Below are 12,882 nucleotides of genomic sequence, written 5' to 3'. Positions count from 1 at the left end.
AAGCAGCAGCAGCAGGCACTGCTCGAGTCTACCTCAAGGTCTGCAGGTCCCCTCTGAGAGCGCCAGCGGTTTGGAGAGTTCGAGAGTATAACATGTTTTAAATCGAAGGCAGATGGAATAAGGAGAAGAAGGGCTTGCTGAGCAGGATCAGGAGCCTTTGAGCCAAGGTCCTGTGTTCAGTCTTGGGCTGTGTTTGTTACACCAATCGGGAGCGTCAGATGTGCTGACAGAGCCTAAGCCTGAGTCTGTCCAGGGCTTGGTCTTGTAAGGTTGTGGGTTTTGATGAGCAGTAAGAGGATCAGTAGCTGCCTCAGCTGGAGAACACTGTTTGGGTGTAAAGAGTAGGGGGCGAAGTGTCCGATGACACCAGAGCTTAGAACCAGGTGCCCAGCTTCAGTCTAAATGGAGAAACTGCTCTTGGCACTGACATTTGCTCTGTGTGTGTGTCTCCAAGGCTGGGCGTACGTGGCTCACCTTCTAGAAGAGGTTTCATCTCTCTTTCCTCGTTGTTTCCCTACTTCCTTGTTTCAGGCACCAAGCTGGCAGGTGCTGGGTGGCATGGTGGCCTCTCTGGTGCTCAACCAGATGGAGTCACATGCCTACACACGCTATGAAACCACTTGTCAGGTGCAGGTTGGTGCGGGAGGTGTTCACACGCTATGAAACCGCTGGTTCAGGTGCAGGTTGGCATGCAAGGTGTTCAGCAAGAGGAACAGAGACCTCTCCGCCCTCCCCAGGGTACAGGGTCAGATGGATGGGGCTGTGTTTGCTGCTTGCATGCCTGAAGCCAGCTGAGAGCAGTTGGGAACCCTGAGCTCTGGAGAGGAGCGGGTGTGAAGTATACTCTGGGAAGGGGGAAAATGTGTTTAATTAGAGGAGGAGTGGCGCTTCCTGCTGTGGAAGGCGTGGCCTCTGAACAGGCATAATTCTGGCTCTCACATTGTAGGTCCTGGGGCAGCTGTTCTCTCTGTAGCAGAGGTCACTGTCTGGTACTCTGCAGATCAGCCCTCTGCCCCTCAGAACTTTGGACAACATACAAGGCATCCCTGCAGCCATAGCTTGATGGCAGGTTCAGATCCTGGTGGTGGGAGTGCAGACGTAGTCTCCTACTCCTTAAGGTAGATGGAACTATTTTGTACTGTACAGGAGTCTGGGAAGATTTGGTAAGCAGAGGCCTCCTGTTGAGGATTGAGGCAGGGCTGCAGGCTCCTCCTATTTGGGAAGAGGGTCTCCTACAGGGTTGAGAGGCTCCCCTCGCATCCCACTGTGAGCTCTGCCCAGCTGATCCAATGTGTCAATACCTCTCCTCACATGCCAGGCTCTCCTTAGTCTCTGGGAGCTTGTCAATAGTTTGATTTAAAATTCATGATGAAAGGCCCTTCTATTTTGAAGAATGGCATGTATTTGAGCTCCTCGGGGCAGGCTGTGATGTTCCTGGGCGATGCGCTCTGTTTAGCCTCCGTCAGAACGATTTGTTGTCTGCCCCGTGCACGCTGCTGGGTGTGGGAGCCTTTTTGAGGTGTGAATTATTGGTGCTGTAACTCATTCCTCGGTACTGCAGCACTGCTTACGTGGCCCGAAACAGGAGTCGTGTCGATGAGTTCAGACGGAGGTCCTCACTGCGGCGCCCTGTGAGTCTGGCAGCCCCAGCACATGCTGCGATGCGGATGTCGGCGCAGTGGAGCGGACGCTCCCCACACGTGCAGCTCTTCTTGCCGTCCCTGCAGCTGCTTGGGTGAAGGCCCAGCCACCGAATTCTTTCTAGTGTCTGTGGAGTTAGTTCTAAGCCACAGGTGCCGCTGTTTCCCACGCCTTGCTCCTTTCTCTGTGCCTGTCACTGACTGTGGGTGGGTCTGTGGGTATGCACATGGAAGCAGGGGTGTGGTTTCCTCTACACTAGAGGAACTAGACAGTACCACTTTGTTTGTTGACAGGGTCTCACTGGGACCTGGAGCTTGTGTTGAGCAGCAAGCCTCTGGAATCTGCCTGTCTCCACCTCCCCGCACTGGGGCGGCAGGCATTGGCCACCAGCCTGACTTTTTTTTTTCATGAATTCTGGGATTCAAACTCTTCCGGCTGAGTCATCTTCTCAGCTCATGAGGAGCCCCCAGGGATAGCTAGTGGCCTTGCATGGTCACAGCTGCCTACCCTGGCATGTGTTGGAATCAGGAGATGTCTCCAGCAAGACCCCTTTCTGAGGCTTGCAGCCCATATGAGCTGGTCCTGTGCTTCTGCTCAAGTCCCTGGGAAGTGCGGATGTTTGGGGCGCTTCCCTGTGCCCAGTGTGCTTGCTGTTCGTCTGTAGTCTGCCTTTAAGCTGGCTCATTTGGAATTAGCAAGTTCGTCTCATGCTCAAAATAGATGATGTCGCCAGGAATCAAAGCCAGAATCTGAGTGTGGGCATGCCGGGGCTGCTGCTGTTCAGGGCCCATCTCTCCCGTTCTGTTGCCTGCTTCCTACCTAGCAGTGAGTACAGACACGGAACTCTGAGAGGGAAGCCGCGAGCACAGGAGTCCTGTAGTGCACACTCCGAACACCGGCAGGTTCCTGCACTGTGTAATCACTTGGTGTCACAGCCTTGGGTTTAAAGAGGCACACACTGTCCTTGGCCCAAGGCTTGGCGGAAGGGTGTTTCCTCTGTGGCTGCCTGAGGGCAGAGACCAGCTGCTTGTTGGGATTCCACAGAACAGGAGTGATTGCAACCCCAGAATGTGGTGAGAGCCTAGGGAACAGGTCTGGATGGCCTTTGCATTCCTACCTGTGAAGTGGGAGTCAGGGCAGAGCGGCGTCTGGTGGCCTTTGTCCACCACGGTTGTCTTAGTTACTTTTCTGTCCTGTGAACAGGAATAGAATCACGACCAAGGCAGCTTATGAAAGAAAACATCTGACTTGGAGCTCACAGTTACAGAAGGTAGTACAGTTCATGACCGTCAAGGCAGGAAGCATGGCGGCAGGCAGGCAGGCATGGCAGTGGAGCGGTAGCCGAGAACTTACATGTCGGGACCACGACCAGGAGGTAAGTGGAGGTAGGGGTTGGTGCCTAGGCTGACCCTCTGAGCCCACCCCTGGGGACACACCTCTCTAACGAGGCCACGCCTCCCAATGAGGCCACACCTAACGAGGCCACGCCTCCTGACCTTCCCACACAGTTCCACCAATGGGAACCAAGGATCAAACATAGGCACCTGTGGAGCAGTTCTCATCCAAGCTACCTCAGCAGTCTGAGGGTTGTTTATACTTAGAAACCTCTTAACTGTCTGGAGACACTTGAGTGCCCCCACCCTCAACCCTATAATAAATCTCATTGCGTTGGCTCCGGGGACCACGTGACTCCCACGTGCTCTGTATGCTGTGCAGTGTATGTCGTCGTTAATGCTGTTTGATCACAGGGCTGCTCTTGTTTTCCCTGGGATCAGCACCCGAGTTGCTGCGATGCCATAATTTAAGCTAACACCGGGCTTGCACTTAGCTGCGGAGGATCTAGAAGCCATTTAACCCCACCGTGAGGTGAGGTACCTCAGGAGACCAGAGTCGACACAGCCATTTGGCTTTTACTAGAAAGGCAGCCATACAGGTCGCATGCCTCTCTGAATAGGGAGGTCCTAAGCAGAGTGGGACAGGCAGGTGGGAGCTCCTGTGCAGCTGGGCCTCCGGGGACTATGGCTGACTTTGGAATTGATATTCAAGTAGATATGGATGTGTCAGCAATGGTTCCTGTGTGTTCAAAGTCAAGATTGGTGGACCCTGGCCAAGTCACTTCATTAGTTCATGAGACAGCAAAATGGCAGACCAGGTCAGAAGACTTGAGGACCCAAAGAGGAAGAGGATGGGCCATGGTTGGGTGTTGGGGCCTGAATCTCTGGTCAGGGTGGCGGCAGGTTGTGCAGAGAGGCAAGGGCTTGGTTGATGAGAGGGAGGGTGCTCTGTGGCTAACCCTGCTCCCAAGCAGTTCTCGCTGCCCCAGAGGTCACAGGGTCTTGGGAAAGCTTGAAAAACTAGGTCTGGATCCCTCCAGCTGGTTCTGGCCAGGCTGTGACTACCTGTGTCTCCACTTGGGGTTTGGCAGGGCTGGTGAGGTCTTGGGCCTAAATAAGGGAGTGGTGGTGTAGTGTCAGCTATCAAGAAGGGTTGGGGTCCTTTCTTAGAAAGGAAACTTTTTTCAAACCAAAGGCAGATCCTTCCCTACCTGGCTTGTTTCTGATCCCTTTTCCTTTGAGGTCCCCAGGCTTTGCTGGGGTTGTCATGCAGAGCGTTTTGGAGACACCTGGGCCCTGGGTGGCTCCTAATTGTCTGGCTGTGCTAGGCCTCCTGGGAGCCTGACACAGGCAGGGCTCGTTCTTCCCCCAGGAAGTCTGCAGGGAGTGTCAGGAGATATCCCACTGCTTCAGGGCCTAGTGCCCCGCTGTGCCTCTTGTCCCTGGGGCCACAGGCTTGCTGGCCTCTGTCCAAGTCCCTTCAAGGGTGTGACCAGAGGAGAGCCTGATCTTCCCAAGTAGATGGGAATCTCGCACCGTGGAGTCTTCCTTTTCCCAATGCAGCATCAGGACCGACCTGGGCAGCCGCGTCTGTCCTGCCACAGCCCTCAGGATGGGCTCGTACTGTATATAACTCAGCCCACACTGAGGAAGAGAGAAGGGAAACCTGCCTCTGGCTCAGGAGCGAGGCTGAGTGTGGTTCAGCTTCTATTGGCTTTCGTGAAGAAAAGTGAGACGTCTGTTCCCCCGAGTTCCGGAAGAGCGTGGGGATTTAGAACACAGCCCATTCTGATCCCTCATGAATCCTTCTCACCTTTTCCTCCTTGGCTTTTCTTTAGTGATGATGTCACAGGAACGTGTACCCACTCGTCCCTTGCCTTCCCCCTTCCTTGTCCCTGCTTGCATGTGACACCTTGTGCAGGAGCAGAGCCCAGTGTTAGCTGTGCTGCCGGGGTTACTGTCCTGGGAGACCCTGCCATCATTTTCCTGGGCACTGTCCTGTCTGTCACCCCTGTTCCCAGCACCGAGCTGAGGACACTGGGTGAAAGTACCCGGTTCCATCACTGCGTCTGAGGTGTGCTGGTGGCCGTGGGAAGCCCGCTGTCTTCCCTCTGTGCTTCCCTGTCCAACCTCTGTGCCTCACAAGCCAGGATGTGGCCAGGACCTGGGCTGGATCAGCACAGCATGACGCAGGCTTCCAAGCCTTCTCCCCCTCGGCAGTGGATGTGGAGTCCATGGCCCGCTGCACCAGGCCTGGAGGCGATACACCCACTCACCTCCGTGACCTATGCTGTGGAAGCAGGTTGAAAGAGAGCCTACTTTTCTCAGCAACGCAGCAATGCTGGGAAACAGCCCAGGTTTCGAGCGGAGCACGGAGACCGAGGTTTGTGAGAACAGGGTTGTTTTAGTCATTGTGGAAATATCCACTCAGCATGAGTTTAAGCTCTGGAGGCCTGTGACTCTGATTCACGGGTTCATCATACATAGCTTTGTATGTTGGAAGGCACCAGGAAGACACATCAGACTAGCATCACTTAGAGACCACGTGACTAATCCATCCCAGGAGGCCATTCCCCCAGACCTCCTGTCCTCGGCTGTTTTCCTCCTCAGTGGGCCCTCAAGGAGGATTGGGGGCTGTGTGGAGGGCAGGGAACAGGGAGGTCTGGTGGATCCTTTGCTCACATTGTAGGCAGTTGCGAGAAAGCAGTGTGTGTAGACGATATTCTGTCAGTAAACAGTGTGAGGCCAAGAGGTTCAGCCAAGGATCAGATGTTTGTTTCCATCCTGGCAATGCTTGGTTCTGGCATGCCATCCACGGCCGTCACCTCTGCACAGAGTGCCCAGGTAGCTGTGACTGGTCTCTGCCCTTCAGGGGTAATAGGAACATAGCGACTGTGGTGTCCCATTTGAAGGCACTTCCTGTTCTTTAGAGATTTGGAATCAGCAATGCTGCCGCCCCCCCCCCACCGCCCCCCCACCGTGTCCTGCTGTGGCCGGGTCCCAGGTGAGGGCTTTCCCACATGAATCACAATTCCCTTCCTCCTCTCTGCACTCTGTTGGTTGTGGTTACACAGCCTCTCTCCTTTTGCATCCTTCTAACCCTGCCCTAATAGTCATCCATGGTCACCCAGTGGTAAGTCATTGAGAATAGCAACTGAGGTGAATTTAGAGCGCTGTGTGCCCTCACGCCGCCTGGTTCAGTGCCCAGGTCTTCCTTTACAGAAGACAGTGCCGAAGGGAGAAAAGTAAGACCCATGTGAGGCTCTGCTGTCTCTGATCACGTCACCAAGCAGTTGTAATTTTTCTTGAAATACGCATGTGCCTGGGCAGACCACAGGCTGGACAGGAATGTCTTGGAGTATGGATGGGGAGGCTTCTGATTTTGCTACCTGGGGAATCTGTGGTTTCCAGAAGCTGGAGTGAACAGGAATTAGGCCACTCCAGGAGACTGGAAAGAGCTGATTTGTCTTAGAAGTGTGGGTACCGAATATTACATCTGGAGGAAGAGAGACCTTATTATCTTTAGGGCGCATGGTTGTGAACTGCGCTGGCTCTGGTACATCCAGCTCTGGTGTGCTTGTGTGTGTGTTTGTGTGTGTGTGTGTGTAAGTTGTGGGACAGCACACACAGACCATATCACCTGTCTTTAAGTGTGCAGTTTCTGGCATTGGTCACACTCATACTTGTCACTCTGTCATTACTCTGGTTCCCCCATGGACTCTGCTTGTCCTTCCCAGCTCTGTGACTGAGCAAGCCTCATGCGGTGGACACACTGTCCTTTTCTGAGGAGTGTTTTGCTGACCAACGCATGCGTGCACGTTCATAGGTACACTGTGTGCTCACAGGTATACTGTGTGAGTGTATGTATGTGTGCATGTGCATGCATGTGTGTGCTTGTGTGTGCGTGCTTTCAGGTATACTGTGTGTGTGTATGTGTCTGTGTGTGCATGTGTTCACAGGTGCACTGCGTGTGTACATGTGTCTGTGTGCATGTGTTCACAAGTGCACTGTGTGTATATATGTGTCTGTGTGTGCATGTGTTCACAGGTGCACTGTGTGTGTGTACGCACACTGTATGTGAATGCATGTGTGCATGCACATACATGTACACGTGTGTGTGTGTGTGTGTATGTGTGTAAGTTGTGGGACAGCACACACAGACCATATCACCCATCTTTAAGTGTGCAGTTTCTGGCATTGGTCACACTCATACTTGTCTCTCTGTCATTACTCTGGTTCCCCCATGGACTCTGCTTGTCCTTCCGAGCTCTCTGACTGAGCAAGCCTCATGCGGTGGACACACTGTCCTTTTTTGAGGAGTGTTTTGCTGACCAACATCTTTAGGGTTCACCTGCCACAGCATGTGTCAGATTGGCCTCCTTTTCGGGATGGATAGTACTGTGCTGTGGAAATGCACACTCTGCATGCTAATGGACACTGGGCTGGGGATATGTAATTCCACAGTCAATACCGCCTGGCTCTTCTTCCACCAGATTGTCCCGTCTTCCTGGGCCTTCCTGGGGTAACTATACAGTGTCCTCTGCCTGTCAGACAGGGACGGCCTGGGCACCCTGCTCAGCCTGAGGTGAGCTGCACTTGGAGGCAGGCACTGCTGTAGGCGGGGCCTGGGGGAGAAGGTTCTGCAGACACCAGTCAGACAAGGGTGTCTCCTCTCCCCCTGACCAGTTAGTTCTCTCTCCTACACTTGTGCCCTGCATCTCCTGTGAACCAAGTCATCACAGTAAAGGCGGTTTTACTCGTGGATAGAGATGGTTTGCACTCCGGCATGGTTGGGCCCACTTGCGTTTGCTGAGGGGAGGTGGTTCTGACGTTGTAACTGGGAAAAGCATATGTGCTGGGCACTGGGGTTCTGAACAGATCTGAGGCAAGTTTTGTGGTCATAAATTCTGCACATCCTTGAGAATGTCTAGATGAAGAGGCAAACTGAGACAGTCTGTTTTTCTCAAAGCTGATGTTAGGCATGAGGCACCTCCAGCTCCTGGCAAGGTAGATGTCTGTGTAACAGTATTCTTTGTCAGTGGGATACTCCATCAATGGGGTCTGGGAGCTCAGCAAAGGCCTCTTCTTCTTATGACTGCCCCTTAGCCAGATTGGGCTTATGGAACCACGTGCCACACGGGTCTGAATGCAGTGCTCACATATCAGTCTTTAAGGTGAGTCAACGTTTCCTGGGCAGAGACTGTGTGGTTCAGTGGTTAGGGACCTCCCAGTTGGCTTTGTCATTGACTGCTGGGACGGGTGGGTTAACCTTGAGTGGCCTGCCCCTCATGGATGAAGTGGATGCACAGAGCGAGTGTAGCCCAGGCAGCTGCTGAGTATGGGTAGCGATGTAAGATTTGGCTTCCATGGGTGGAGCCGGGTGTGTGGTGTCTGAACCAGCCTGGGTTTCCCTGTATAGTGTGTTTGTAATTTCTGAGAGTCAGCATTCCCTGGGATGCTAAAACCCTCCGCTGCTTTGCTGAGCCTGGACTTCAGTGTCCCGCTACGGATTTCGGAGCTCTGTGCCCACAACCTTTTTGTGTGGCTGTGGTATGGGTGCACAGGCCGAGGGCTGTCACTGCAGACAGAGTCACTGCAGACAGAGTCACTGCAGACAGAGTCACTGCAGACAGAGCGGCGACTGTGGCGACCATTTCTCTGGCATCATCAGCTCCCTGTAGACTTGCCCATTCTCTCTCTCTCTCTCTCTCTCTCTCTCTCTCTCTCTGTGTGTGTGTGTGTGTGTGTGTGTATGTGTTTTGACCCAGGGTCTCGTAGCTCAGGCTGGCCTCTCACTGTGTAGCCAACGGTGACTTTGAGCTTGCAATCCTCCTGCCTCTACCATGGAGAGGCTGGGATCACAGGTGCGCACCACTGCTCCCGGCTTACGTCTGTCGTGCTAGAGCCTGAACCCGGGGCTTCTGGTCAGGCATCTAGTCAGGCACTCTGCCAGCCGAGTCTCATTCTTCTTCATTTGAAAGAGGCCTCTGCGTGAGTTAATCCCCGAGGACACTGCCCCCCCACTTGCATGCCTCTCATCCCGTGCTCTGGAAATCTATTCCAGCGTGCACACCCGGCGCCCTTCCGTGTACCGAGTGAGGCCAGTGGGGAAGGCCTGAGCATCTGCCGTGATCCAGGACAGTGCGGTGCCCGGTGTCTGTCCCTGCTGCTCTTGGCTCTGTCTGTCCTGTTGACCCCTGGAAGCTCATGGGTCTCCGCTGGGCTAAAATAAGCTCATTCCCTTTCCTTTTCCTCGGCCAGGAACTGGGAAGACAGCATCCCCTCTGCTGTTTGGAACTGGACTCTAATAAGATAACAGGCTGCTGCTCCTTTCCCTTGCTGTCATGGGTGTCGGTGTGGAGCCCCGGGGTGGCGGCTGCTCTCACCCATGCGTGTTCACCGCCATCTGCTTCCCCAGGCTTGTGACTTCCCCCTGGGTGTGAACGGCGCTTTCCTCTGTGGCAGCAGTGACTGCAGCTGCCTCTGCCGCTTGCTGGAGCCCCGCTCTTTCTGGCAGGGCTGGCTTGGGTGGTGAAGTGTCAGGTTTGGCATGTTAGCTCACACGGAGGTGAAGAGAGGGCTGCCATCTTGTTCCTAGGCTGTAGTATATGTATTCCAGAGGTAACTCTGCCTTGGCATACCACTGAACTTCTTGCCTCAAAGGTGCGGAGACTTCTGAACTAAGTCGCTTTCTGTTTCTGTAGTGATTCTGGGGCGAGCCCCAGAAGGGCATGTGCTGGAGTCTGGTGTGTTTGGTACAGTTGCAGGTCCTTGATTAGGAGGACTGGAAAGAGAGCCTGATGGCACGTGAGTGACAGGAACTCACACATTGCACCTGGCCCCAGATATGCTTACCCAAGGTGACTGATGAGCACACGGGGCAACTTCCTGTCCAGGGTGAGGCGCTGGAGCAGAGCTGTGTGTGAGCGTGAACACTGCCCAGCTTTCCTCCACGTCAGGGCGGGCACCTTTGGGGGTATCCTAGCAGGGCGGGCACCTTTGGGGGTGTTCCAGCAGGGCGGGCACCTTTGGGGGTGTTCCTGCAGGGTGGGCACCTTTGGGGGTATTCCAGCAGGGCGGGCACATTTGGGGGTATCCCAGCAGGGCACCTTTGGGGTATCCCAGCAGGGCACCTTTGGGGGTGTTCCAGCAGGGCACCTTTGGGGGTTTGCTACCACTCACGTGTGCCCTTGAGCAGGCTTCCCTGCCAATGCAAGATCCTGAAACCCCACCCTGAAGTCACCTGTGACGGCTTGCTCCTGTAATCCCAGCACTCGGTAGGCCGAGGTAGGAAGATTAATGGGAGTTCAGGTTAGTCTGGCCTGCAGTGTTGACCGTCTTGTCTAGGAATCTGCCCTGGTTATGCTGTGATGAGCTGTGCACTCTGCCCAAGGGTGGCCACAGGGCTCTGCAGCTATCGGGGAGCAGGTGGTGGCTCTGCTCCCCTGTGGAGCCTGTACAGGGCCTAGGTGACTTGCAGTAGTCCTGTCCTGGAGGCTGTCTGTCTACCTGTATGTATCCTTTAACCTCTCTAGTCCTCTGTCCCCTGAAACTTTCAGGGTCTTTAGGATGTCTTGCTGATAGAGGACCAGTGGGGCCGAGTCCTCACAGAACTTCCTACTGCCTCATAGGTCCTGGCTTCCACCTGTTGATACAGCCCTGCATGTTAGATCCGAGACAGGGGGCAGTCTGTGTGTCCATCCTGGTTGACACACCCTGTTGATACAGCCCTGCATGTTAGATCCGAGACAGGGTAGTGGTCTGTGTGTCCACCCTGGTGCCCCAGGAGACTCCAGATGATGCCCACTTCAGGAATGTCAGCACAGGTTGCCATGGAGACAGCTTGTGGTACAGTACCTCGGTAAAGCAACAGTCTCCCTACCAGGCAGAACTCCTGTAAAGTGGCCCTGGAAGAATGTGCTCAGAGCTTCCTGGCTTGGCCCTGTGCCCACCACACTGACTACAGGGATGACAACAGAGTCCATAGTTCATGGCGGCTTCTCCTGTGAACAGAGGCTGGGAGGGATCACTCCCAGGGCCTCTGCTCCCTTGCTCCCTGATTCTGGCATGCCCCCCCCCCCAGCTTCACTCCACCTGATGTCGGGCAGGAACCTCACCTGCCATCCAGACACCCGCCCGGGCCAAGTTTTCCAGTTGACAGTTGTAGCCCCAGTAGCTCCTGAAACTGCAAACCTAGAGCAGTCTGTGCGTAAAGTGGGCGAGGAGAGTCCTCCATGGGTGAGTCTGGTGGGAAGTCTGGAGGGTTCAGGGAGATGGGTGGTCAGAGCCAGGCCATCTGGTTCCCTTGCCTGTGGGTCTGTCTCTGGGCCTGGTCTCTCAGGTCCCCTGCCTTCCAGGGATACAGGGCGCTACTCCACGGACCCCCCAGGAGGACTCTTTGTTCTTCCTGGACCTTCCTCCCCATCAGGCTTAGCACATCCCCTCTTGCTCCGTGCCTGCTGCCTCCACAGTCGCTGGGCTGAGGAAAAGGTGCCTGCTTTTCATGTGTGAAGCATCTTAGTATTGACTGTCTTTCGAATCTCTAAATGGTCTAAAATTAAATGATGTAATTAAGAGAAACATACTGTGCCCTGCCTGGGACAGACACAGCAGAAGCCCCAATGTCAGTTCTTCACCACAGGGTGTTTCTGTGGCTGTCCTGATGTTCCTACAAAGGCGTACAGGACCGGTCCAGCTTGAAGCTCATCCTTGAACCCATAAGGGCTTGACTTGGCTTTTCTTTCTTCTTCTGTTGTATACATATTTCTACACATCAAAGGGGCCAAAGAAAACAAAACAGAAAGAGCCACAGCCCGTTCCGTATAGAAGCAGGCCTTACAAAGGCCTTGCTGTTCTAGCCTTGTGACAAACAACATCCCATTTTGTCTGAGGACTTCTAGACCCACCAATCACCAGAGCGAAGGCCCCTTCCAGCCCTCCCCTGCCTGCTCTCCCCCCTGCCTGCTCTCCCCCTGCCTGCTCTCTTGAGTCTTCACCGCCAGAGTCTGTGTCTGAGGTTCCTTTTGTCAGACCCACGAGCTCAGGCTGTCTGGGCTGGTCCCCACCCCTGGGAGATGGATTACAGCCATTGTTCTTGGGGCCTCCCAGCAGGGCCAACCACAGGGGCTGAGTTAGGCAGAGGCCCTGGCTCCCCAGAGGCCTTGGTTTGCATTTACTTGGCCTCTGCCTTGTGTCTGGAATTGATACGTTAATAAAAGCCCCGGTGCCCAGCCCCTCTTACGCACGTATGCAGATTTATTGTGTGGTCTGTCTGCCTGAGTGTCTAACTTATTAAAGACAACAAAATGGGTTCTTTCTCATCCATTATTTGAAGAGAATAATAAGTCTCTGTCAGATTAGCTTCTTGGGACTCAGAGCTGAATAGTGGCTGTCTGTGGAGCTCTTGGGCCAAGAACTCACCTCATCCTGAAGCTGAAAATTGTATCCAGAACATCTTAAATACTTCACTGTTCAGCCCTGGCAGAAATCAAACGGATAGAGAGCCTCAGTCACATGGGGCTATGTTCTTCTCTGTGGGGGGCGCACTTACACAGAGAAGAGACGCGGTCCCTCGCACTTGCTGGCCTCTGCACCTGCCCTCCCAGGGCTGGTCCACAGCCAAAATCGCCAGGCCTTTTAAGATCAAGCCACTGAGGATGGGAAGGGAGCCCAAGCCAAGGGGGCCCCTGGGGCCTCCTTTTCACATACGCTGTCCCCTCCCTCAAGAAAATCTCTGGGGCAGTATGCACTATTCTCCCAAATGAAAATGTGGGCCAGAGTCTTAATCCCCAGGGCCTCAGGATGGGGCTATATTTGGTGTCAGGGTCTTTGAAGAAGTCTAGTTGCAATGAGGTCGTTAAGGTGGCCCTAAGCCAGTGTGACTGGTGTCCTTATAAAAGGGACACCG

General features: G+C 54.2%; 1 protein-coding gene across 1 annotated transcript in view; it reads left to right on the top strand.

The window, feature by feature from the left end:
• The first annotated feature begins 2,921 nt into the window (after positions 1-2,921).
• Galnt2 (polypeptide N-acetylgalactosaminyltransferase 2) overlaps positions 2,922-12,882 on the top strand; it is a 72,064-nt gene continuing 62,103 nt past the window's right edge. Inside the window, exon 1 of the mRNA XM_052167294.1 lies at positions 2,922-3,016. Within this exon, the coding sequence (XP_052023254.1) occupies positions 2,924-3,016 (93 nt within the window). The 5' untranslated portion in view covers positions 2,922-2,923. The remainder of the gene's footprint in view (positions 3,017-12,882) is intronic.

Source organism: Apodemus sylvaticus, chromosome 21 (assembly GCF_947179515.1).
Source record: "Apodemus sylvaticus chromosome 21, mApoSyl1.1, whole genome shotgun sequence".
NCBI classification, from domain to species: Eukaryota; Metazoa; Chordata; class Mammalia; order Rodentia; family Muridae; genus Apodemus; species Apodemus sylvaticus.
Note: the sequence above shows the minus strand (reverse complement) of the source record. Positions and strands in the feature narration are given on the sequence as shown.